At 42.9% G+C, this 20,197-nt stretch overlaps 1 protein-coding gene across 1 annotated transcript; it reads left to right on the top strand.

Moving 5' to 3' along the window:
• Window positions 1-910: 910 nt before the first annotated feature.
• On the top strand, window positions 911-17,378 carry LOC121301392 (MAP kinase-interacting serine/threonine-protein kinase 2-like). Its single transcript, XM_041230746.1, has 14 exons — window positions 911-1,029; window positions 1,643-1,826; window positions 2,788-2,875; window positions 3,166-3,267; window positions 4,010-4,107; window positions 7,366-7,445; window positions 7,982-8,055; window positions 8,367-8,471; window positions 9,176-9,231; window positions 9,531-9,626; window positions 13,371-13,565; window positions 13,728-13,892; window positions 14,027-14,067; window positions 14,330-17,378. Exons 2-14 carry the CDS (start codon window positions 1,776-1,778, stop codon window positions 14,586-14,588), a joined length of 1,410 nt encoding a protein of 469 aa, XP_041086680.1. The 5' UTR covers window positions 911-1,029; window positions 1,643-1,775; the 3' UTR covers window positions 14,589-17,378.
• The last annotated feature ends 2,819 nt before the right edge of the window (window positions 17,379-20,197 follow it).

Here is a 20,197-nt window from a genome sequence, read left to right as displayed (position 1 = left end):
TCCCAGATATGCAAAGATCTTCTATATCCTCAGCCAGGAAATGTGGGTGTCAGCAGTTTTATTTTTGTATTTTACTACACTTGGTGCTGTGGTCAATTATAATTGATTAACTGAAAATCAAAGTGACCATACTAGCCTAGCAAAGTGTAATAACGCATAGTGAAAGCATGGTAAAGCATGGGTAAGCAATGCAAAGCCTATGGTAGCATATTAAAACAAATGGAAAACCATGGTAAACTGTGGTACATGCGTGGTATAAACATGGGAAAAGCCTGGGAAAACTGAACATGCAAATGCAAGGGGATATACTGTATATGCATCCTGACAACAGTTCTCCTTACCAGATGCTGTTGTATGTGTTGCCATTGAATGCAAAACAGCACATTCCACTAGCTTGTTAAATTGGACTAATCTAATTGTGCTGCATGGGGTGAATACAACTTTGCTTTGTAATTAAACAAAAATGAACATAGAATGCCACGATACAATAATGCCTGCTTTATTTAAATGTACGTCTTGAAATAAACGTTTTTTAATCATGTACATAAACTCTGTGTGTGTGTGTGTGTGTGTGTGTGTGTGTATATATATATATATATATATATATATATATATATATATATTATATAATGTTAATGGGGAGAATGTTCAGGCTGTGTATATATACCGTGAGTGAGCATAGACAATGGGAGAATGTTCAGGCTGTGTGGGGGTGTGGCTAACCGGAGCAGACCGGAGTGTACAGATTGTACTTCTGCAGTCAAACTGCGGGCACCCTTTCCCCAGTTTGCTGCACGTAGCAAGCTGATGCAGCCTTCAGTAATGTTCTGCTGGTAAGAGGTGTGTTTACAGCAGCTAGTGGTTAGGGGGAGGGCAGAAGAGGGAGGTTATATAAAGGCTATGCAGCAAACCAAAACAGCTTCCACACACCAGAAAAAGGAACTTGGTTTTGTTCCCTCGCCATCTGCGTATTTGGAGCAGTGGGTCGCCGACGGTTCAGCAGGCTGGAGCTGTGCGTGCGTTAACTGGGTGAGAGACGGGGGCAATAATTAAGATAGCAATGCGGGGTTTAACTTAAAACGATCGGAAGGATTTCCATTGAAAGAAAGCGAAGAACGTGTGGTTTTGGAATACAACAACAAACGAACCAGAAGGGAGACTAAAACAAAACAGTTTTATTTATTTATTTATTTATTAAAAGTTCGATTTAAATGATGTTTCGTTGATGGATTTACCGAAAGTGTCGCATGTGGAGAATATGGACACAACAACGGATTAGGGATGTGTGTCTTGTGTTATTTTTAAATGGCAGATAGTTGGGATTGAAACATTGCTTGATGCATGCACGAAAGCTGTGTATATTCTGACGGTTGTTTTAGTGTGATCAGAAAGCAATCCAGTACGTGTTTGCGCAGTCATCCCTTTATTTCAGTACCACTCGGTAATAAATATGAAAGTGGACCACTTGTGTGCGCCCATACTCGGGCAAGTTGTTTAGCATTCAGACATCCTGTGCCGTGCTGTAAACAGTGTGTGGTCTGCATTCCAGCACACTGCAGGACAACAGCGATTTCATTTTTAATGTGTGCAGATAAGACTTCTTTTTTTTTTTTTTTTTTTTTTTTTTTTTAATTCTTTGCAGGACTCCCTTTTCCGACACCTCAAAGATCACCTTGCCAGACTTCATCGGGAGCTTTTCTGCTTCTTCCCTGGGCAAAGGATATTTTTGAGTTTGGGAGCAAGCGCAGGGTTGTGTTCATCGACATCTCGACAAAATGGTGCAAAACAAGATCACAGAAATCTCCGGATTCCACCGCTCTTTCATGGTTGGTCACCCTTTACAGTCGATCAATGTAATCAGCTTGCGTGCTAGTAGCCAGTGCCGTGGTGATGTTTTGTGAAAAGTAAGAATCTCTTCAAAAGTAACCTCTTCGCAGCTCCTTACCGCTGTGTCTTTATACTCTACAGTCACTGATACGCGCTTGATGGTTTATTGGACTGTATGTCTTTGTAGTGCGTGCTTTCAGCCCACAGTAGTGCGGAGGAGTTCAGACAAGGTATGGAGAGTTACTGTGGGCGAGCAAAGGAAGTACGTGGGATATATAGTTAGTCCGTATGAGCTGTATGCGATCTGCTTCGTGTTAGCAAAAATATTTGAATAAACTTATTTTACTGGTGCTCGGATAGATAGATAGATATGGGAGAGGGGTGCGCTTAAGTGGTGTGGATTTATTTTATTATTTTTTTTTTTGGGGGGGGGGGAAGACTACAAATATATTGTGATTCACTCCGCACTCGAAATCTTATAGCCAATCACTGAGCTGGATATAATATAGCGAGCATGACATGTGCCAGCTGGCAACGGTGTTTTAAATTAGAAAGGAGTTGGATTTAGGAACAGGCTGGTAGAAATAGATATGCGTGCAGCGTTACATCAGTCTCTTAAAACAGACTCGGGCTCAAGTTTATATAGCGGGGCTATGTCAAGTACTATCGTGAGCTGGTGGATACAGGCCAGCTGGCAAGCGTATGTTTCAAAGCTTTTTTTGGAATTAAAATGAGCGAATATTCCACTGACTATGACATCGACATGTATAGCTTTCCTTATGGAAGAACTTTATTCCATAGAATCCAAAGGTGCACGGTGTTTGCTGAGGGACAAGATGAAAAGGCAGGGTTTAGAGCACAGTGCAAGATGTTCCCAATGAATAAAGGTATTGTCAAGGCTTGCACAGCAAGTAGTGTCATTTTGCTAGAAGCTTCACCTATTTCTGCATTTAATTCCAGGGACAGAATCCATTTGAAACGGACTGCAATAAAACGGGATCCTGTCGCCTGAAATCTGCTTTTAATTTTGACTGTCCCAGCAGAAGAGGTAGGATTCCACTTCCTGTGTTAGCTAGTTATACATTCAGGTCCCTGTTAAAGTGAAGGGTATATTTAAACTGACCACATGCTCACAAGATAGAGCTGACTCTTGTTGCATGCGTAATGCAGCTCCTTTGAGAAGGCGCTTGCCATGCGGGAATGTCTGCTGCAACATGTCGACTAAACTGATTTTGAAAGCTTGTCTGATGTGGTGTGATGTCATCCACTCTGTGTTTGCCAGTTGTGGATTCATTTAAAGTATTTACTGGTAATTTCATACTTCCTTCCCAATGGAAGACCTGCCTGCCAGCCAGCCTATCGACATCCCTGACGCCAAGAAAAGGAACAAGAAGAAAAAGAGGTGCCGTGCCACCGACAGCTTCTCTGGCAGATTCGAAGGTAGGAGCACGTTCATTTGCCTGGATCAAGCCATTTATAATTTTGTTTATTTAGCAGATGCGTTTATCCAAGGCGACTTTCAGAGACTAGGGTGTGTGAACTGTGCATCAGCTGCAGAGTCACTTCCAACAACGTCTCACCCAAAAGATGGAGCACAAGGAGGTTCAGAGTCACACTGTGAGTGAGCCGGGATTTGAACCGGGATCCTCCTGATTACAGGCCCGTTTCTTCAACCACTGGATCACACAGCCTCCCGTTTTGATGCACGGGCCCATAAATCTCATGTTGAAAGGATTGCTCAAATTTGGCACAACAGCAAGTTCAGAGAGTGTAGTGGAAGATCTGTTAATGTGTTGCATGGCCTGAAACTCGCACTAGATCTGCATCCAGTGATGCTTTTCAGAATGATCCTCTGTGTTTAAATGGTTAGGCGCCAAGAGTCGGATGTTGAAATGTTTCTTGCTTGGAGCAGTTCAAAGCAGTTTTGCCAGGGACCTGATTGTTCTGAAACCCAGTATTATGTGCTGGGCTAGTGCGAGTTTCAAGCCCTGGTGTTGAGCTTTCTTTCCCATTTTGGTTGAATCAGCAGAATGGTCTTTGTATGTGCCCTGAGGTGGTAGCTGCTTTTCCACATGTCCCTTGCTTGAGAAGCTTCCACCAGAAGGGGTCGCTGTGTAGAGGACTCTGTCTCTGCTGCAGGTTTCTGAAGAGTGGTGCTAATGGCTCTCCTTGTATTCTGCAGATGTCTATATGCTGCAGGAAGAGGTTCTGGGTGAAGGAGCCTGTGCTCGGGTACAGACCTGCATCAATGTGATTACCAACAAGGAGTACGCAGTCAAGGTATTGCTGCTTTTCTGGTGCTCTGTTCATTTGGGATCCCTTTATTGAAGTATATATAGAACTTTATATACCCAGGCAAAACTATAAGGAACTAAGTGAGGCAGTCAGACATTTGTTTGTGCCTTCTTAAGTTCGCCAGTTTAGAATTTGTTTGACTTGATTTCTCATAGTTTTACCTTTTGAATCCTGAGTGAATGTTCTGGAAGACTGTAGCTGTGGTAACTTTCTCCTGAATGCAGCAAGCAGGGTTTCTTTGAATTGCATGTCCCAGCGCTGATCTGAAGTGATCGACAGGTGTGAGCATTAGGAGGCAGAAAGACGTGAAAGCATTCAGGCTGAGCCATGTGGATTGGTGTTCAGGAGTAGGAGATCTGGGTTCACTGCGTGGTAGAGTACAGCCCTGTGACTCTTCTGCACAGGCCTGTTCTGTGGTGCTTGTGGGCAGTGATTGGCTAGGAGAAGGGATTGCTAGATGTCAGAAGTGACTTTGCACAGTGCACGTGAAATGCGTGTGTGGAGGAGGGGTACCAAACAGGTAGGGCTGGATGTATCTGGTAATTTAGTGGCAAGATCAAGCTACCAGTTTGTTTACATATACACATTTTATATAAACATTTCTCTGCATTATAAAGTGTTTTGTGCAGTCAGTGGTATGATAGCGCTATAGCTTTAAACATTGAAGTAAACAGCTCTAAGAATGGGGTGAGTTAGGGGGCAGTGTTTTCGTCCTCTTGCTAAAGGCAGCGCTGTGCTAACTCAGCATAGAAGCTCCCTTTATTATTGTTCCTGTGCTGCTAGCTGGCCAATCAGGAGCAGGAGGCGGAGGTCTGTCGACCCCACCCCCCTGTGTAACTCCAGCGAAAACACGATGCAGTGGCATCTGTGCCAAAACAAGACAAAGAGGGGAGGGGTGGGGACAGACTTGCTTTTCATAACTAAGTTTACGGCGAGGGCACAGAGAGCAGCTGTTAATTCAGTGCTTCATTTATTGAAGTGTCCTAGGGATTCTGGTTGTGCAACAGATTCATACTTCCGTTTTTGCAGCCAAATAACAGAAAGGGTGCAGTGCAACAGAGTACTGCAAGAAACCTCTGTCGTAAACAGAGGTGCTTCTTCAGCAACCATAAACCGATTTTTTTTTAAGCAATTTTAAAGGAAATATAAAATGCATCTCCAATAAGAATCTCTATGTATTGTTGCCTGGTGCAAACCTGAACACCTGTGGATACACATAGAGTATACCAATAAATTGGCAGCCTCTCCCACACGTCAGTTCCAAATTGCACCTTAAAGATATGAAATTTGAAATTGAAAACTCAAACGTAATCGAAGAGATTTATTGAATTACTTTGATTTATTTTAATTGTGCGTAAAAAATTGCATTTTGCAACAAGGATTTTTTTGCCCGGTTTTGGTAAATTCTGATACCAAACCATGCTTTAGGCTGTGTGCAAATCCTGCTTTTGCACGTCTCTCTTTACAAAAGACGGGCTTAATTGCATTTCTTACTGGTTGAGCTGCCAGTCTGGTGCACATGCTGCCCTCCCTCCCCCACTTTGCAGTGGGACAGGGGCTTGGGTTTGTGCTGATCTGGAGACTTGCTGAATGGTTTGTGAGGGAGGGGACCAGATGCTCCTTTTAAACGGCCTTCTTTCTCCCCAGCGGCGTGGGTTGGGGTCGTAATCTGGAACAAATGGCTAGTTGTGACAGCAACAGACCATACAGATCGCCTTCAGCGCAGGGCTGAATACCAATCGAGTTTCTGTTTACTATCTTTGATTTACAAACCTTTTTAGTTGGAGTCAGACCCTTGTATCATTTCACTCGCCTAACAGTTGGATAGTGATGGACAGTCCTGACTAGCAGCTCTTGCTGAGAGAATGTGCTGTAAAAGCCCAGCACACAGTAGACCATTGATCTCATGATGTTTAGCTTAGGGGGTCCTGCTTTTGTTCATTGAATTTCGCTTCCGTCCAGAAGTAATTGAGCTCCATGTAAAGAATTGCTTTCTAGATAGGCGATTCAATGCATAGCTTTATAGCCCTGATGGTTTTGGAAGTTGAAAATGGCAATGCACAGCATTTGGTCAATTTTAATAATCTACAAACCGGCTGTTTTATTTGCACAATTTGATTACTGGTCTGGGACAAATATGCATGAAATCCTTATAAACGGGTGAAAAAAAGCTTTCTGGCCACCTGTTTCTTTTTAAACTGGAGTAAATGCATTCTACATATTTCCCTGCTTTTCGATTTCTTAGCCAGTTTGGGTAGTGTACAGGGTTACATGTGATATGACCTCCCCAAGATTATTCCCAATGATGCATGAAGACGTAATGCTGGGAGTGAAGCAGTGCTGGTTAACCCTGGCTGCACATTATCCAGCAGCACATCTTGCCGAGTCAGGGGGATCTGCAGAGCACTGTTGCTGGGTTAGAGTGCATAAATAGAGCCAGTATCTGTCTGTGCTACTCCGAGACCAGCATTGTGAGTTCATGCACCTTGTTACAATACCAGTCCAATCCAGTTGGAGGGGGTTGGGGTGGAATGAGCACTTTACAATAGCGGGCGGGGGCTTAATGCATGGCTAAGCAAATATTTAGTTGGCTTGACCATGTAGACCTGCATTAGCCTGCATTTGTTTAAACTGGCCCCCTAGAATGCACCAGATTAGAGGGTCTAGTTAAGACTTTAACTTTGTGTTCGTATTATTCTCTTTGGGGAATGGCCTTGTTTTCATAATGGGGAGGGAAAGGAATGCAGAGAGAGGCGTGCAAGGCTGCATGCGTTCATTCCAAACCGCCACTGTGTACGTGCTGGGGGGAGGGTCTCGAATTAACTCAAACCAGGTGTTGACAAGAAACTTCAAAGCTAGTGTGCGATTTACCTCCTGGTTTGATCTAGTTTCATTACATATGAAAAGCAGATGCATCTGCATAAACCTATCGATTTGCAGCTACTTTCTTTGTACAAGAGATTCTACAGTAAAACTATACATCTGGTGTTAGAAAAACATTTGTTTAAATTCCAGGTGTCTTAAAACCATTAAAGTAAGTGAACTATTCTCTGCTTAATTGTCGTTAGTTTACCCTTTCTGTGCAAGAGTTTTGCAGTGATACTGTAAGTCTGTTTGTTTTGCCCTTTTCCTATACAGGAGTTTGACTAAAGCTTTGTCCACAAATGTTTTTTTAATTTTTTAAAATTTTTTTGTTGAAGCAGCATCAATTGTCTCACCAGCGCCACCTCCTGTCTATTTCAGATCATTGAGAAGAGACCAGGTCACAGCCGCGGGCGCGTGTTCAGGGAGGTGGAGATGCTCTATCAGTGCCAGGGTCACAGGTATGAACCACCCGGGGCCAGCATTTCCACTGGGGCTGTGCCAATCAGGAATAGGACTGCAAATAGAAGGGTGCATTCACGCTGCTTCGGTTTGGGCAGATTTTGTGAAACGGTTTGATTTTAGTTTTGGAAGCATGTGTGAATGCTCCAAAAGAACTCTGTCCCTTACAGACACAGACACACATGCACACGAAGGAATGTTAGTGATAGGCAGATGGGGTGAGTTCTCGCTGCAATACAGAGCCTCTCGCTTGAAATAGCCAGATTCCTGCAGCTTTGTTGCACAGGTTTATCTGGGCTGCATTCGGCATTAATAAAAGGAAATGACTTGGTTCAGTTATTTAGAGCAGGGCTGGAGCAAATTGCACCTCCATCTAGACCCTGAAGGAGTTAATGATCTCATTTTACCTGTTCAACCTGGAGTGGAATGCCCTCCAGGACCGGGATGGGTCATGCGCCCCCCGCCACACGTCCCTGTGTAACGTGAGCGGTGGTGGCACGTTCACTGTCACTGATGCATTTTCTTCTTTTTCTAGAAACATCCTGGAACTGGTAGAGTTCTTTGAGGAGGAAGACAAGTTCTACCTGGTGTTTGAGAAGCTGAGAGGAGGCAAGTTTGTCAGTTACAGCTTTTCAAACATGCCGCTTCTGCAGGGAGCACTGGCTGTAATCCCATTCTTTCCTAGTTTTGATGCTACACCAGTTATACCAGGACGAGAGTTTCTGTTAAACAGCCTGTTGTTGCAGCAGGTGTCAGTGGTTTACAAGCAGGAGCCTGTTAGAAATGCCATGTGACGTGCACGCGCGTGGCTTTGAAGCAATTAACCGGCATCGAGAGCTATGGGATTTGTAGCGGGGTGCTTGTACTGACTTGAGACGGTCTTAGCTGATTGCGTTCTGTCTGTGTTCCTGCATCGTTAGGTTCCATCTTGAGTCATATCCACCAGAGACGGCACTTCAACGAGAAGGAAGCGAGCGTAGTGGTGCAGGAAATCGCTAGCGCCCTCGACTTCCTTCACAACAAAGGTTTGTAGACCCTGTCCGTTTCCTACAGTTAAACCACAGGGCCCTAAATTGCATAACAGAATGGTGCCACCCATTAAATTATGGGTTTCAGTGCCCATCTTTGTCTGCAAATCCTTATGGGAGACCAATGTCCTGATTTTAAATGTACTGTATCCACCTTCGTTCTCCTGCTCTTCGCGTTCCAGGTCAAAATGTACCTGTATAAAAACTCATTTTAAAGACTTTAGTGCTATTTACCCGTTTGGGGTGTTCTTTGTCACATGATTTGCGTGCGGTTAAGCCTGCCTCTCTGTCCTACTGCATTCTTAGATTCACGTGTTCTTTGAGTCAGGCTAGAAGCATCTCAAGCTCTTTGCTGCTGTACCTCCCCCATCTATTTATAAAGCCGAGTCAGGGCTGTCTTGAAGCAGTGTGCTCTGTGCTCACATGGGTTAAGGGCAGCGATGCTTTTTCAGAGTGCAGTAATACAGCAGGTTTAAATATACTGTAACTACTCCCATAGTGCTGACTAAAAATACTTTTGTTATATACACACAGACACACACATACACACACACACACACATCTAATATATATATATATATATATATATGTATGTATGTATGTATGTATGTATGTATGTAATACACTCACACACATCTATATCTCTATCTCTATCTTTGTATGTATTTTTAAAAATATATACATATATATATATTTCACAGGAATGGCCCACAGAGACTTAAAGCCAGAAAACATACTGTGTGAACATAAGGACAGGGTGAGTATTGTTAAACTTCTAGGATAATTTTTAGTTTGTAATTCAATAGGAGTTACAGAACAGTGCGGAACTGCGAAAGACGTGTTACAAGTGTAACACAAGTGTGACATTGCAGCAAGATCTCGAGGTTGGTCACACACGGTTTTAAATTGCTTATTTATGAAGGAACTGGCTGGGTAGGGATTCAGTAAAACTTTATCACTCCTGGGTTTCTTGTCCTGTGGTTTTCGCTCTGTGTTTCAGTTGGGTGAAATTATAAAAAGCTTGCAGTTTAAAAATGAATGTGTGTTTCTTTTCAGATCGCCCCTGTTAAAATCTGTGATTTTGACCTTGGCAGTGGAATCAAGCTAAACAGCGACAGCTCCCCCATCTCTACCCCTGAGCTGCTCACACCGGTAAGCAAAGGGGTTCCTTGCATCTTTAAAGAGGGGTGAAGGAAGATCTCTCATGGGTTCAAAGATTAGCAAACACACTTCCCTGGGCGTTGGGTTATGAACAATTAGACCTGGCTGTGTTGTCAAGTCTGGGTGAATTTGATTGGACTATGTAGCTGGGCTTGTTTACTGATAGTGTTTATATATAGAGATCTTCTAATTCAAGGTTCGTTCAGGATGACTAAACAGTTCTTGGCAAGAACTGAACAGCCATGCAGCCCCTCTGTGGATGATGGTGTGCATGCTTGCTACCTTTTATAGACAGTGGTATCTCCTGAATCTGTTATGATTCATGTATGAGTTTCTGAGCCTGAAAGGCAGAAGGTCAGAACTAATAAACTGGTTGAAGTTCAGAGATTTTGCAGTTCATTTTTTGTAGAGATGTGTATCTGTAGCTAGTTTTGTACACAGGAGCTTTACACCTCGCAAACAGTGTAGTGACTCTTAACCTGAAGAGCTTAAGAGCTGTGCAGATGCAGAGATCTCCACACAGTGCTCCCCTGTTTCCGTGACTGACTGCAGCAGCAGGTGTAGGCTGGCACAGGCAAGGGCAGAAACACAATCCTGGTTCGGCGTTCCTGGAGACTCTCGACTGTTTCTGTAGTATGGAGTGAATGAATCGTCTTTGCAAGATGGTTTTGGGGGGGGGGGGGTGGGGGGGGGGGGGGGGGGGGGGGGGGGGGGGGGGGGGGGGGGGGGGGGGGGGGGGTCACTTTCCGGGCAGTAATCGGATCACAACGCCACGCTCCCTCACACACCAGGGCAGCGTTTCATTCCCAGGAATGGATTTCCAAGAAGTGGCGCCTGCGCACAGAATGGAAATACTTTGTAGGTTGTGCTGGCAAATATATCAACCGCATATTCAGGCTACATGGCATTTAGTTTAAAAAATAGATTGCTTCATTGGTGCATGGCAATAGGAAGTATTTCTGGCTCGATCCATATTTAAATTTCCATTACAGATTGGGAAGGTCAGTCTTGTGGTGTTTTTTTAATATATAAATATTCCCATGTGTCAAAGCTCACACAATCTTACCTACTGCCTTGGTTGCACTCAATGCTTCTATTTAGAAAAGGGATCAGCAGATCTATTCCTGCACCATCTGTGATTTAAGTGTGCTGCTTTTTGGTTGCATAACACGCTCCTAAACTTCACTGCACAATAGTCCTGTTTTACCGACACCCTTTTGTTTCTCTTAACGACATTGCGCTGCAGACAGGCAGCATAATAAGAATCTGCCCGCCCCCACCTAGCAACTGGGCTCTCATTGGCTGTGAAGGGAGGAGGTGTATGAGTGAAGTTAAAGGCTGGGCTAGATGGTCTGTTGCATATCAGCCAGTCGGTTGGGGCAGGCACTTCCTTATCTAAACTGTTTTTCTTATTTTTGTTCCCCCAGCAAGGCTATAGAGTTAACCCTTTGTGTGCCGATTTGTGGTGTCAGTTGACAGCTGTGTGGGGGTTTATACTGCTGGAGAGTATGGGGGCATGTCTGGGGAAAGTCGCTGTAGAGCTTCTGGATGTTGGTGGATTACAGTTTGGTTAATTAAAAGCTTGCATTTTAATTGTCCTTTTCCAGATGTGAAAATCTTGTCTCTCCTGTTACTGCAGGGTTAGCGACAGCGACAACGCCAACGGCAATATGAGACGCTGGCACTGAATGGGTGACCCTTGGCATTGCAATAATAGAATGGGTGTAGGCGGGGGGGGGGCTTCATGAAATAACTATTCTGCTTCTTTGTTCTGATTTGAAGTACCACCCCATTCCATGCATGTTTTTATTCTTGAGTAGGAAGACGTTTCTTTCTTTTATATATGCAGTCAGCAGGCTGGGCTGAATATGTGAGGCTGTGGGTTCAAGCTCCCAGTCTCGGTGCTTTGGTTTGGGTGTAAAGGGTTGTCAGTTTCGAGCTGGAGTCTAGTGTACAGTAGTTTCGATAGATCCTGTCTGGCTGGGGGGATTTTGAAGAGTTCTAAGAAGAGAGCAGCTTGCAACATGTTGGGCTTGGGGTGAGTACAGCTGGTGTTTTGAAGATGTATCTCTAGGGGAATTCTAATCTCTGTCTCATCAGGCAGCAGGTGTAGGAGTGGTTAACGATGTGTGCAAACTGAAATTCTCTGTAATGCTGTTAAGTCACGTGCCCCTGTGTGGTCTGACTGCCATGCTTTCTGGAAACTCCCACACATGGCTGGTTCAGTTTACCAAAGAAACTAGTGGCATCAGCTAAGTTTTCAAGCTGCAGTGCAGGGGAATGCTATAGGCGGAATGATGCAAGAGGTTTTTAATGTTGTAGTAAAGCGTTTAATCTAGCGGCACTAAGTTTGGTATGGGTTGTATTTGTCAGCCTCGCCTCCGCTGCCCTCTCTGTATGTTTCAGGTGTCACAAAGCTGGTTTATTTTTCAAACCCAGCAGCAGTTTTATTTGCAACGCAAGACTTAGACTTGAAACTTGATCGCCTCTCTGACGAGAGAACTGCAACAGGAGCTTTTCTGCGTTTACTTGGAGAAAGCAACGTCTCTCGCTCTCTCTCTCTCTCTCTCTCTCTCTCTCTCTCTCTCTCTCTCTCTCTCTCTCTCTCTCTCTCTCACTCACACACACACAGTGGAAACGTCTTGTGTTTGGTTGTGCGTGGGTAGTAAGCTATTGATAAAGCATTTGCTCCAGTATGTTTTGGAACCCTTACATTTTGTATTTGTAACTGGACAGCCTGAGATGTTTTCTATTTTTGTATTATTAATAAAAATAACCTAGTATCCCAAGCACAGACCTTGAGCAAAAGGCACAGTACACATGACACATCGATGACATTTACCAAAAATCCAAGAAAATCATTTTAAAGGCTGTTTAATCTGCCATAAACTTCACACAAGCATGTGCTGCAAGAGACTCTGATAACAAAAACAATTCAACCACATCTCTTTCTTGCAATTAAAACAGCACGGAGCTTAGATTATCACACCCAGGGTTCTGTGTTTAGTCGAGAGCTTCCGAGGTTCTGCCTTTGTAAGTCCACACTCCCAGAGATGGTTGGGTCTGGTTGACATGCAGCTAGTCACAAGCAGCAGTGCAGTCCTGATTCCTGTTGTCTGACTGACTTGCAGGGCTTGTTTGCAAGGATAATCCAACTCTGCCAGTACAGGTCTTTCATTCAAGCCTATTTTTCATTAAGTTGAACCAACAACTGTATAGTATAATGGAGTTTGTACCCTGTTCTAACTTAAGTGTTTTACGGTATACAGCAGAGTTCCATCTGTAAAGGGGAAAGAAAACCTTGTAAACAAGCATGTAACCGGTAACCTTTTGACCGGACTCCTCAGTCTCTCATCATGACCTACTGAACTCTTGACAAGACTTTTAAGACGCATTAGATGGAAAATGTGAGCTTAATGTGAGCTTTTCCAGGGACCATACCCCCCTCTTCGCAGAGTCCTAGGAAAGTGTGTGCAATGCAGTGAAGGGTGAAACATGAGGGCAGAGGGCCCAGAGGGCTTGAATTACACAGCAATACCTTTCTGTGCCTAAGAACAAAGGAACGGTACCATGTGCTTTGGCTGAGCAATAATGCCTTTGCTGTTTATTTTGAAACCTGAGAATCTGAGCACTCCTGCAAATCTTGAAGCTAAAACAACTAGCGAGTAACCCCCTAACGCCCTCTCCTGTGCTACGAGTAACCCACTAACTCCCTCTCCTGCGTGTCTCCCGCAGTGCGGCTCTGCGGAGTACATGGCCCCGGAAGTGGTGGAGGCATTCAATGAGGAGGCCACCATCTACGACAAGCGCTGTGACCTGTGGAGTCTGGGCGTAATCCTCTACATCATGCTGAGCGGCTACCCCCCCTTCGTGGGCCACTGCGGGGGAGACTGTGGCTGGGACAGGGGGGAGCCCTGTCACAACTGCCAGGTGAGACCCCGAAACGCATTCACATGAAACATTTCATCCGTCGCTATACAGCACGCGGCACTGTACACGAAGCATCAGTGTGTCGTCTCCGTGTCAGTGTGCTTTGCTGATCACTCTGGTTTGTGAGATGGCTGGATTGTAACTGAACTTCACTCCCTGCAGAACATGCTGTTCGAGAGCATTCAGGAAGGGAAGTACGAGTTCCCCGAGAAGGACTGGGCTCACATTTCATTCAGTGCCAAAGACCTCATCTCCAAGCTGCTGGTTCGGGACGCCAAGAAGAGGCTGAGTGCCGCCCAGGTGCTGCAACATCCCTGGGTACAAGGGGTAGGTGGCTGCAACGAATAACATGGAGAAATCCATATGCTGCTTGAGATCCTGGGTTTATCCATGTGTTTGTGGAATGATGTCACTAGTTAATCTTGTACATGTCTAATCATTTGTGTTTTATTTCTCTCTAGTGTGCTCCAAATACCCTACCAACTCCAGTAATACTTCAGAGGTAAGCAAAGCTGTCACTAATAACTTCATAAAAGCTAGTTAAGGCCATCTGTGGGGTAGAAAAAACGGTAGAATCAATTGATTGACAGAACTCCTGAAAGGAGAAACATGTAGGAATTGAGTGAAAACCTGTTGCTTAAAACAGAGCTGCACATTTGACATCTAAATATATTAATGAATACATTGAAGTAAGCAAGGCAATACAGCTGATCAGTTAAACGGTCCCTTGCAATAACGTTCCTTTCTCTGCATGGCTTCTGCAGGAACAGCAGTGCCAAGGACCTGACGTTCTTCACGGCCGAGGCGATGGCTGTGAACCGCCAGCTCGCCCAGCACCAGGAGGAGGAGGAGCAGACTATCCTAATCACAGCTACCTCATGCTCCATGCGCCTCTCCCCTCCCTCCCAGTCCAAACTGGCCATGAAGAGACAGAGAGCCAGCCTGCTGAAAAGGGGGCCGGTGTCTGCCACAGAACTCCACCAGCTGTTGGCCCCGCTGGTCATCGTGGGGGACTGCGCGTGACCCCCCGCAGCTCTCAAGAACCCGCCCCTAGCTTCTCCTCCTTCCTCCCTCTGGTTTTTTTCCAGCAGTTTGTTGGTACAGCTGACTCGAACATGGCTGATTTTGCAATGGCTCGGGCGAAAGGGGAATGTTCTAGCGAGGTTCTCAGACTCCTACACCAAAGGACTACTCTTGCACTGCTTAAGTATTACAGCTGGTTTCACTGTGAATTATGCTGAGAAGCATTTTATTTCAATTGACAGAAAAAAGACAGGATACCCAGTGTGTGTACTTGTACGATTAGGCTGTGATTTGCCATTTGAAGGCTTTCTGTTCTTTAAGGAATCGCCCTGTTTGCTATCCGCGGTGAAAGAACGTGCTGCAAGCAGGAGAATTCTGCCTCTCCAGAGCGGCTGGAAAACCCTGGCTGTTGTATCGAAACTCTTTCTGCAGGTCCCTCACTATTGCTGGTCTTGTTCTAAAGAAATGCCCTAGCGATTGGACTAAAGAATGAAAATCTTCTGCAGAAAGAGTGAACTATGCATGCTTTTTGGAAACAAACAAACAAAAAAATCAGTTTGGGCCAACCTTTCTACTAAAGCAAAATACGTATGAAGTGTTTATTTATATATATATATTTTTTTTAACTTTGGATTCGGTAAAACTGCAATTTTTGTTTTTATTGTGATCAGATTTTTTTTTTTGTTTTTCAAATTCTAAAATCAACATGTCATCCTTCCGTTCCTTGGTGCTGTCATTTGTGCTATGCAGATATTTTTCAGTTGCTAGGTTGATTTGCCCCTCCCCAGCATATTCATGGACAATTTACATTAGAATTGCTGTATGAAAGCAGTGACACCATCCAGTTTAAATATCCCAGTGGTGCATTTTGAAACAGCTCAGGTTTGACGGCAGTGCATTCCTTTCTTGGCTCAAAAAAAAAAAAAAAAAAAACACATGATGGGTAATCTGTGTTCTGGTCCATTTTGAGTTACAGTTCTGTCTGCAGCTCGCTTGTAATGTGCAATCTCATTGCAGCAACATGGTGTATAATGAATGCGGCTGTCTGTAATTCCTGGCAGTGGCATTATTTGCAGCCTGACAGTGCCACCTGCTGGATCTAAAAAGTGTTGTGGCAAAAATAACGCAATGAAGCTATTGGAGCCAGTGTTCCAGTGGTAGATTCTTTTCAGATCAGGTGATGCGTTTTTAGTCATAAGCTGTAGAACCTAAAGCAAGACTGATTTTAAAATATTTTTTTTTCTTCTTTTTGAGAAACCATTGGGCAGTATTTTATTATAACACCCATATAAAACAAACCCCTCCACCTGTCAGGATCTGTGCCATAACAGCCATGGGCGTATGATTCATTTAAGGGGGTTTTGGGTGTCCGCTACAAAGATAGCTGGTATTGGGGTTGCTTTTTGTTTGCTACCTATTAAGGCCACCTTAAATTTGGCTTAAGACCTTAATTCAAGTTTATAGCACAGCTGTAGTAAAATTAATAACCATCTATCAGGGTGCGAATAATTCTGGTTCATTACGCCTGAGTGGTGCTAGTCTTGGATGTTTCTTTGTTCGGTCATGTAAAGACTTTATCTGGCTGAGAGGGTTAATACTGAATGCTAGCAACAGTCTGTGGGATGTAAAGTGTGTGTGTGTGTGTATAAATAAATATGCAGCATTCCAAAAAAAATAGCATTTAAGATCAGTCTTCCAAGTCAATGTAGTAGATGAAAATGAATAGATTTCTTTCTTTTTATTGTGTATTTCTTTTTATATGCGGATAACTCCATAAGCGAGATTTTCAAAACATGCCAGATGTTGTTTTATAGTTTTCTGTTTTATTTTAATTTTTTGTTATTTTTAAAGCAGGTATAATTGTACAGGGTATAAGGGGGAGGGGGTGCAAGGAAATATATATTTTAACATTCAAATATTTTGAATAAGAATCTGAAAAGGCAACAGCAGAAAATAATAGTTTTATTTTAGATAGAAAGGTTTGGGTAACACAAATGTGATCCATCTACAAATCCTTTTCCCCTGGGAAATTTAAATTTTCCTATTGGTTTGTTTTGCAGGCTACTAAGACTTATCCTGGCTGCCCCTGATCACATTGAAGGGTTTAACTAGAGATGAATGAGGGGGCTGGTGCTTGATTTTTTAAGTTGTGAAATCCCCATTTTATTTTAATGGTTCGTTGCTACCTTTTCATGAGTTGGGTCTTGTTCAGTAACGACTCTGCTGTCAGATTTGCTGTAGTCCTTGCTTGCCACCTGGAACAAAGGAAACAAACTTGCCTAGATCTGCTTACTTATTTTCGAAATGAATGTCGTTATAATCCTCCCAACATTAGTGTGGTACTAAAAGAATAACACACAAAAACTTTGCCATTCTCATGCTGAGGAAGTTGGTAAAATAGGGCGATGATTGTATCCCTTTTATAATTTTTCTTTCTACAGCGCCCTCTTGTGGGTGTTTTGTCTTACACTAAGACTTACTTGAATTGTATATGCATTTGTTTTTGTGTTTTTTATTGTAATTGTAAGCTACATTGTGCAGAAACAAAGGCACAGTTTGTGTTTTGCAGTCTAGGTTTTTATTATTTTTGTGTGTGGAATCGCATTGTTCCCTGATCAGTGTTTCCCAGCACACACGCGCACAATGAAAGACAGGGTTAGTCATTCAAGTATTACATGATCTCCTAAAGGGTTATATTTGGAGTTTGGCTGAAAACAGCCCTGTATGAAAAAAATGATTATTCTCCATATCATAACCATACAGATATGATTTTGCATTTTATTTTATTTTTTCTAAAAGGAAATTGACTTGACTCGTTTTGTGGGGAAAGCGATATCTTAAGGAGATGTATAATTTTTTTTGTTGTTATTTCTGTGATTTCTGCTCCAGTCCCTAGACTGCCAAATCGAATTGAGTGTTACTTGTGAAGCCTCAGCACTGTTTAGTCTGTTGTCCACAAGCTCCTGTTCAGACATTAAAAAAAAAAAAAAAAAAAAAGTAAAAAAAAAATTAAAAGAAGGAAAAAAGAAAAAGCACTTTACTGTACCAGGTGACTCCTGGCAGCTCACAGAGTTCATTTCTTACTCTTGCCAGGATTTTGTATTCTCTCTCTTTTTTTTTTTTTTTTTTTTTTTTTTTTTTTAAAGAATTTAAATAAATGCTTTGAACCACATTGCGTGTTGACTTGTTAGTGGGGAGTGGGGAGTGGTGTGACCAGAAGAAAGTTTCACCAGGTCTTCTAGATTGGTCCATTCAGGTTCATAACAACTTTCTGTCTTAACCGGTTACTTTTAGAATTTTTTTGGAGTATTTTTAACTGGCATCTACCTGTTTAAATGTTCTCTTTAACTATATTGTTATGATAACTTTAATTTTGTTAACTGCAAAAGGTTTAAATGTAACCGTTAATACTGCAGATCTAGTCCTTCCGATGCTCAATATAAAAGGAGAAATGGAAACCTAACGTGGACAGACTTCTCTGTGTTTTCGTACCAACAGTGATGTGTTGAGCTCCATAGCCAGCCTGGGATTTTGCTGCTCTGATTATGGGCAGGTCTGTCTTGACTATCCTCAGGATAAGACGCAGGGAACGTATGTTATGGATTATGGATTCCAAGGGGAAACAAGAAACCGACAAATAATTGTTCTTTGTTTTACAATTCTGCGTCTGAAGTTCTGTGTGTGTATATTCGTTCCACTTTAATACAGTGCCCTATTTCACTGTTTTGACAGCTAATTAATTTTAATAAGAACCATCTATGTTTATCCTACATCGTACCAGCCCTTCTAGAATTGCAGTCCTCTCGAGTTTGCAGGATAGTTTGGACTGGAATAGGGGTGGTTGGGGGGCAGTCTGATGTAACCTGCAGCCAGTGCTTTTTCTTTTTTTCTGCCGACCATGCAGTGCGTTTCCAGCACACAACACACCCTGCCACTCCACCTCACAGCGGGGAGGGGGAGGGGGGGGGGGGGGGGGGGGGAATCTGCTAAGAACATAGAGAAAGTATTGTGTGTGTTGTGTCTGGTTAGGGTTTCTAATCCCCTTTGATCAGATTGCAGAGCCCCTTTCATCCAAACCGTTTGCATCACATCCTATGTAGACTCACGCGTGCCGTTTTGCTACTTTGCATCAAATTGAACGTGATCGCAATTTTTCAAACAAGTCCAGTCATTGGTGTGCTGTTTGGGATTATGAGATGTGATGCATAAGATGGGAAATGTACATTAAAATGAGCAGAAAGAGGATTCAGATACACCAAAAAAAAGAAAGTCAAGAGTTCAGTTCTGCAAATATACCTCGTGGTAGTTCCATTACAGGTGAAACCCCTGTGATAGTATTTGGATACACCTGGGTTTTGTTAACATCGGTAGTTTTAGCTGCAGTCTGACAAGCTTCCTGTCCTCTTGAACATGCTTCCCAGCCTCTTACACTGAGGTTTTCAAATCTTTTGAGTTGGATCCTCCTTTTGGAAGATTTTGCCTGTAAGATTGTAAAAGGTTTCTACCTGGAATACTTCAGGAATGATTGATTTTATTTTCACTATCTGGTGCTCAGCAGAACACACAGAACCGTGGTTATCTCTTTATAGTGTCTATGTACCTTTATATAGTGATCACAGTCCTGAATGCTTTCAGACAACAATTAAATCTCTCTATTTTATTTTGCAACAGTGCTGGTCATTTAGATAATATTTTGAGTTGCAAAAACTTGCATTCTACAATTTTTTTTTTTTTTTTTTTAAACTAAGCTAAACTAAAATTATTCTCAAATATCCTGACCGAACAGATATGGTTGTAATTTTTCTGGAAGGAAATTGATCTGTGGTTTTAGTGCCACTAGAACTGAAGAGCAGCTCTGAGCTCAGGAGTAAACAGCTTTACACAGGCTTAGCAAAAAATGAAGACAAAAAAATAATTAATTGGAATAAAAATGTAAGTGTGCATATTTTGCTGAATATAAAGAAATACCAAAAAGGAGGCTGTGTGGTCCAGTGGTTAAAGAAACAGGCTTGTAACCAGGAGGTTCAAATCCCAGATCAGCCACCAACTCACCGACCCTGAGCAAGTCACTGAACCTCCTTGTGCTCCGTCTTTCGGGTGAGACGTTGTTGTAAGTGACTCTGCAGCTGATGTATAGTCACACACCCTAGTCTCTGTAAAGTGCTTTGTGATGGTGGTCCACTATGAAAGGCGCTGTATAAAAATAAAGATTATTATTATTATTATATAGAAAGTGAGAGAGGCATTGCTGTTCTCTATAGCTGATGTTAACAGACCTCTGAGCGTTTTTTTTTAAATAGCATTGTGTGTATGGAAGGCTAAAATAATGAACTGTAAGCAATTTGTTCATGAAATGAGTTTTCTTCCATTCAGTTAATGTGTCTAGTTACATTTATCAGTGTAAGATCACCCTCTAGTGGTTTCACAGCATATTGCAAATGTTATACCTTCACGCAGCTACTGTTAAAGGATCGCTATTGGGAAACTGTGTGATTAATGGCAGATACTGCATGGTTCAGTGTGTGATAGGAATGTTTCTTAAAGCCGTGAGGACAGCAAGGCCAGCTAAGAGACAGTCTCTCTGTGCAAGACTGCAGCAGAGAATCCAA

The sequence above is a fragment of the Polyodon spathula genome, chromosome 27 (genome assembly GCF_017654505.1).
Source record: "Polyodon spathula isolate WHYD16114869_AA chromosome 27, ASM1765450v1, whole genome shotgun sequence".
Taxonomy (NCBI): Eukaryota; Metazoa; Chordata; class Actinopteri; order Acipenseriformes; family Polyodontidae; genus Polyodon; species Polyodon spathula.
Note: the sequence above shows the minus strand (reverse complement) of the source record. Positions and strands in the feature narration are given on the sequence as shown.

Coding starts and splice junctions, on each gene's coding strand:
- LOC121301392 (XM_041230746.1), top strand. CDS start 1,776: ATGGTGCAAAACAAGATCACAGAAATCTCCGGATTCCACCGCTCTTTC. Junction 1,827..2,787: donor GATTCCACCGCTCTTTCATG/GTTGGTCACCCT, acceptor ATTTAATTCCAG/GGACAGAATCCATTTGAAAC. Junction 9,627..13,370: donor CCCCTGAGCTGCTCACACCG/GTAAGCAAAGGG, acceptor TGTCTCCCGCAG/TGCGGCTCTGCGGAGTACAT.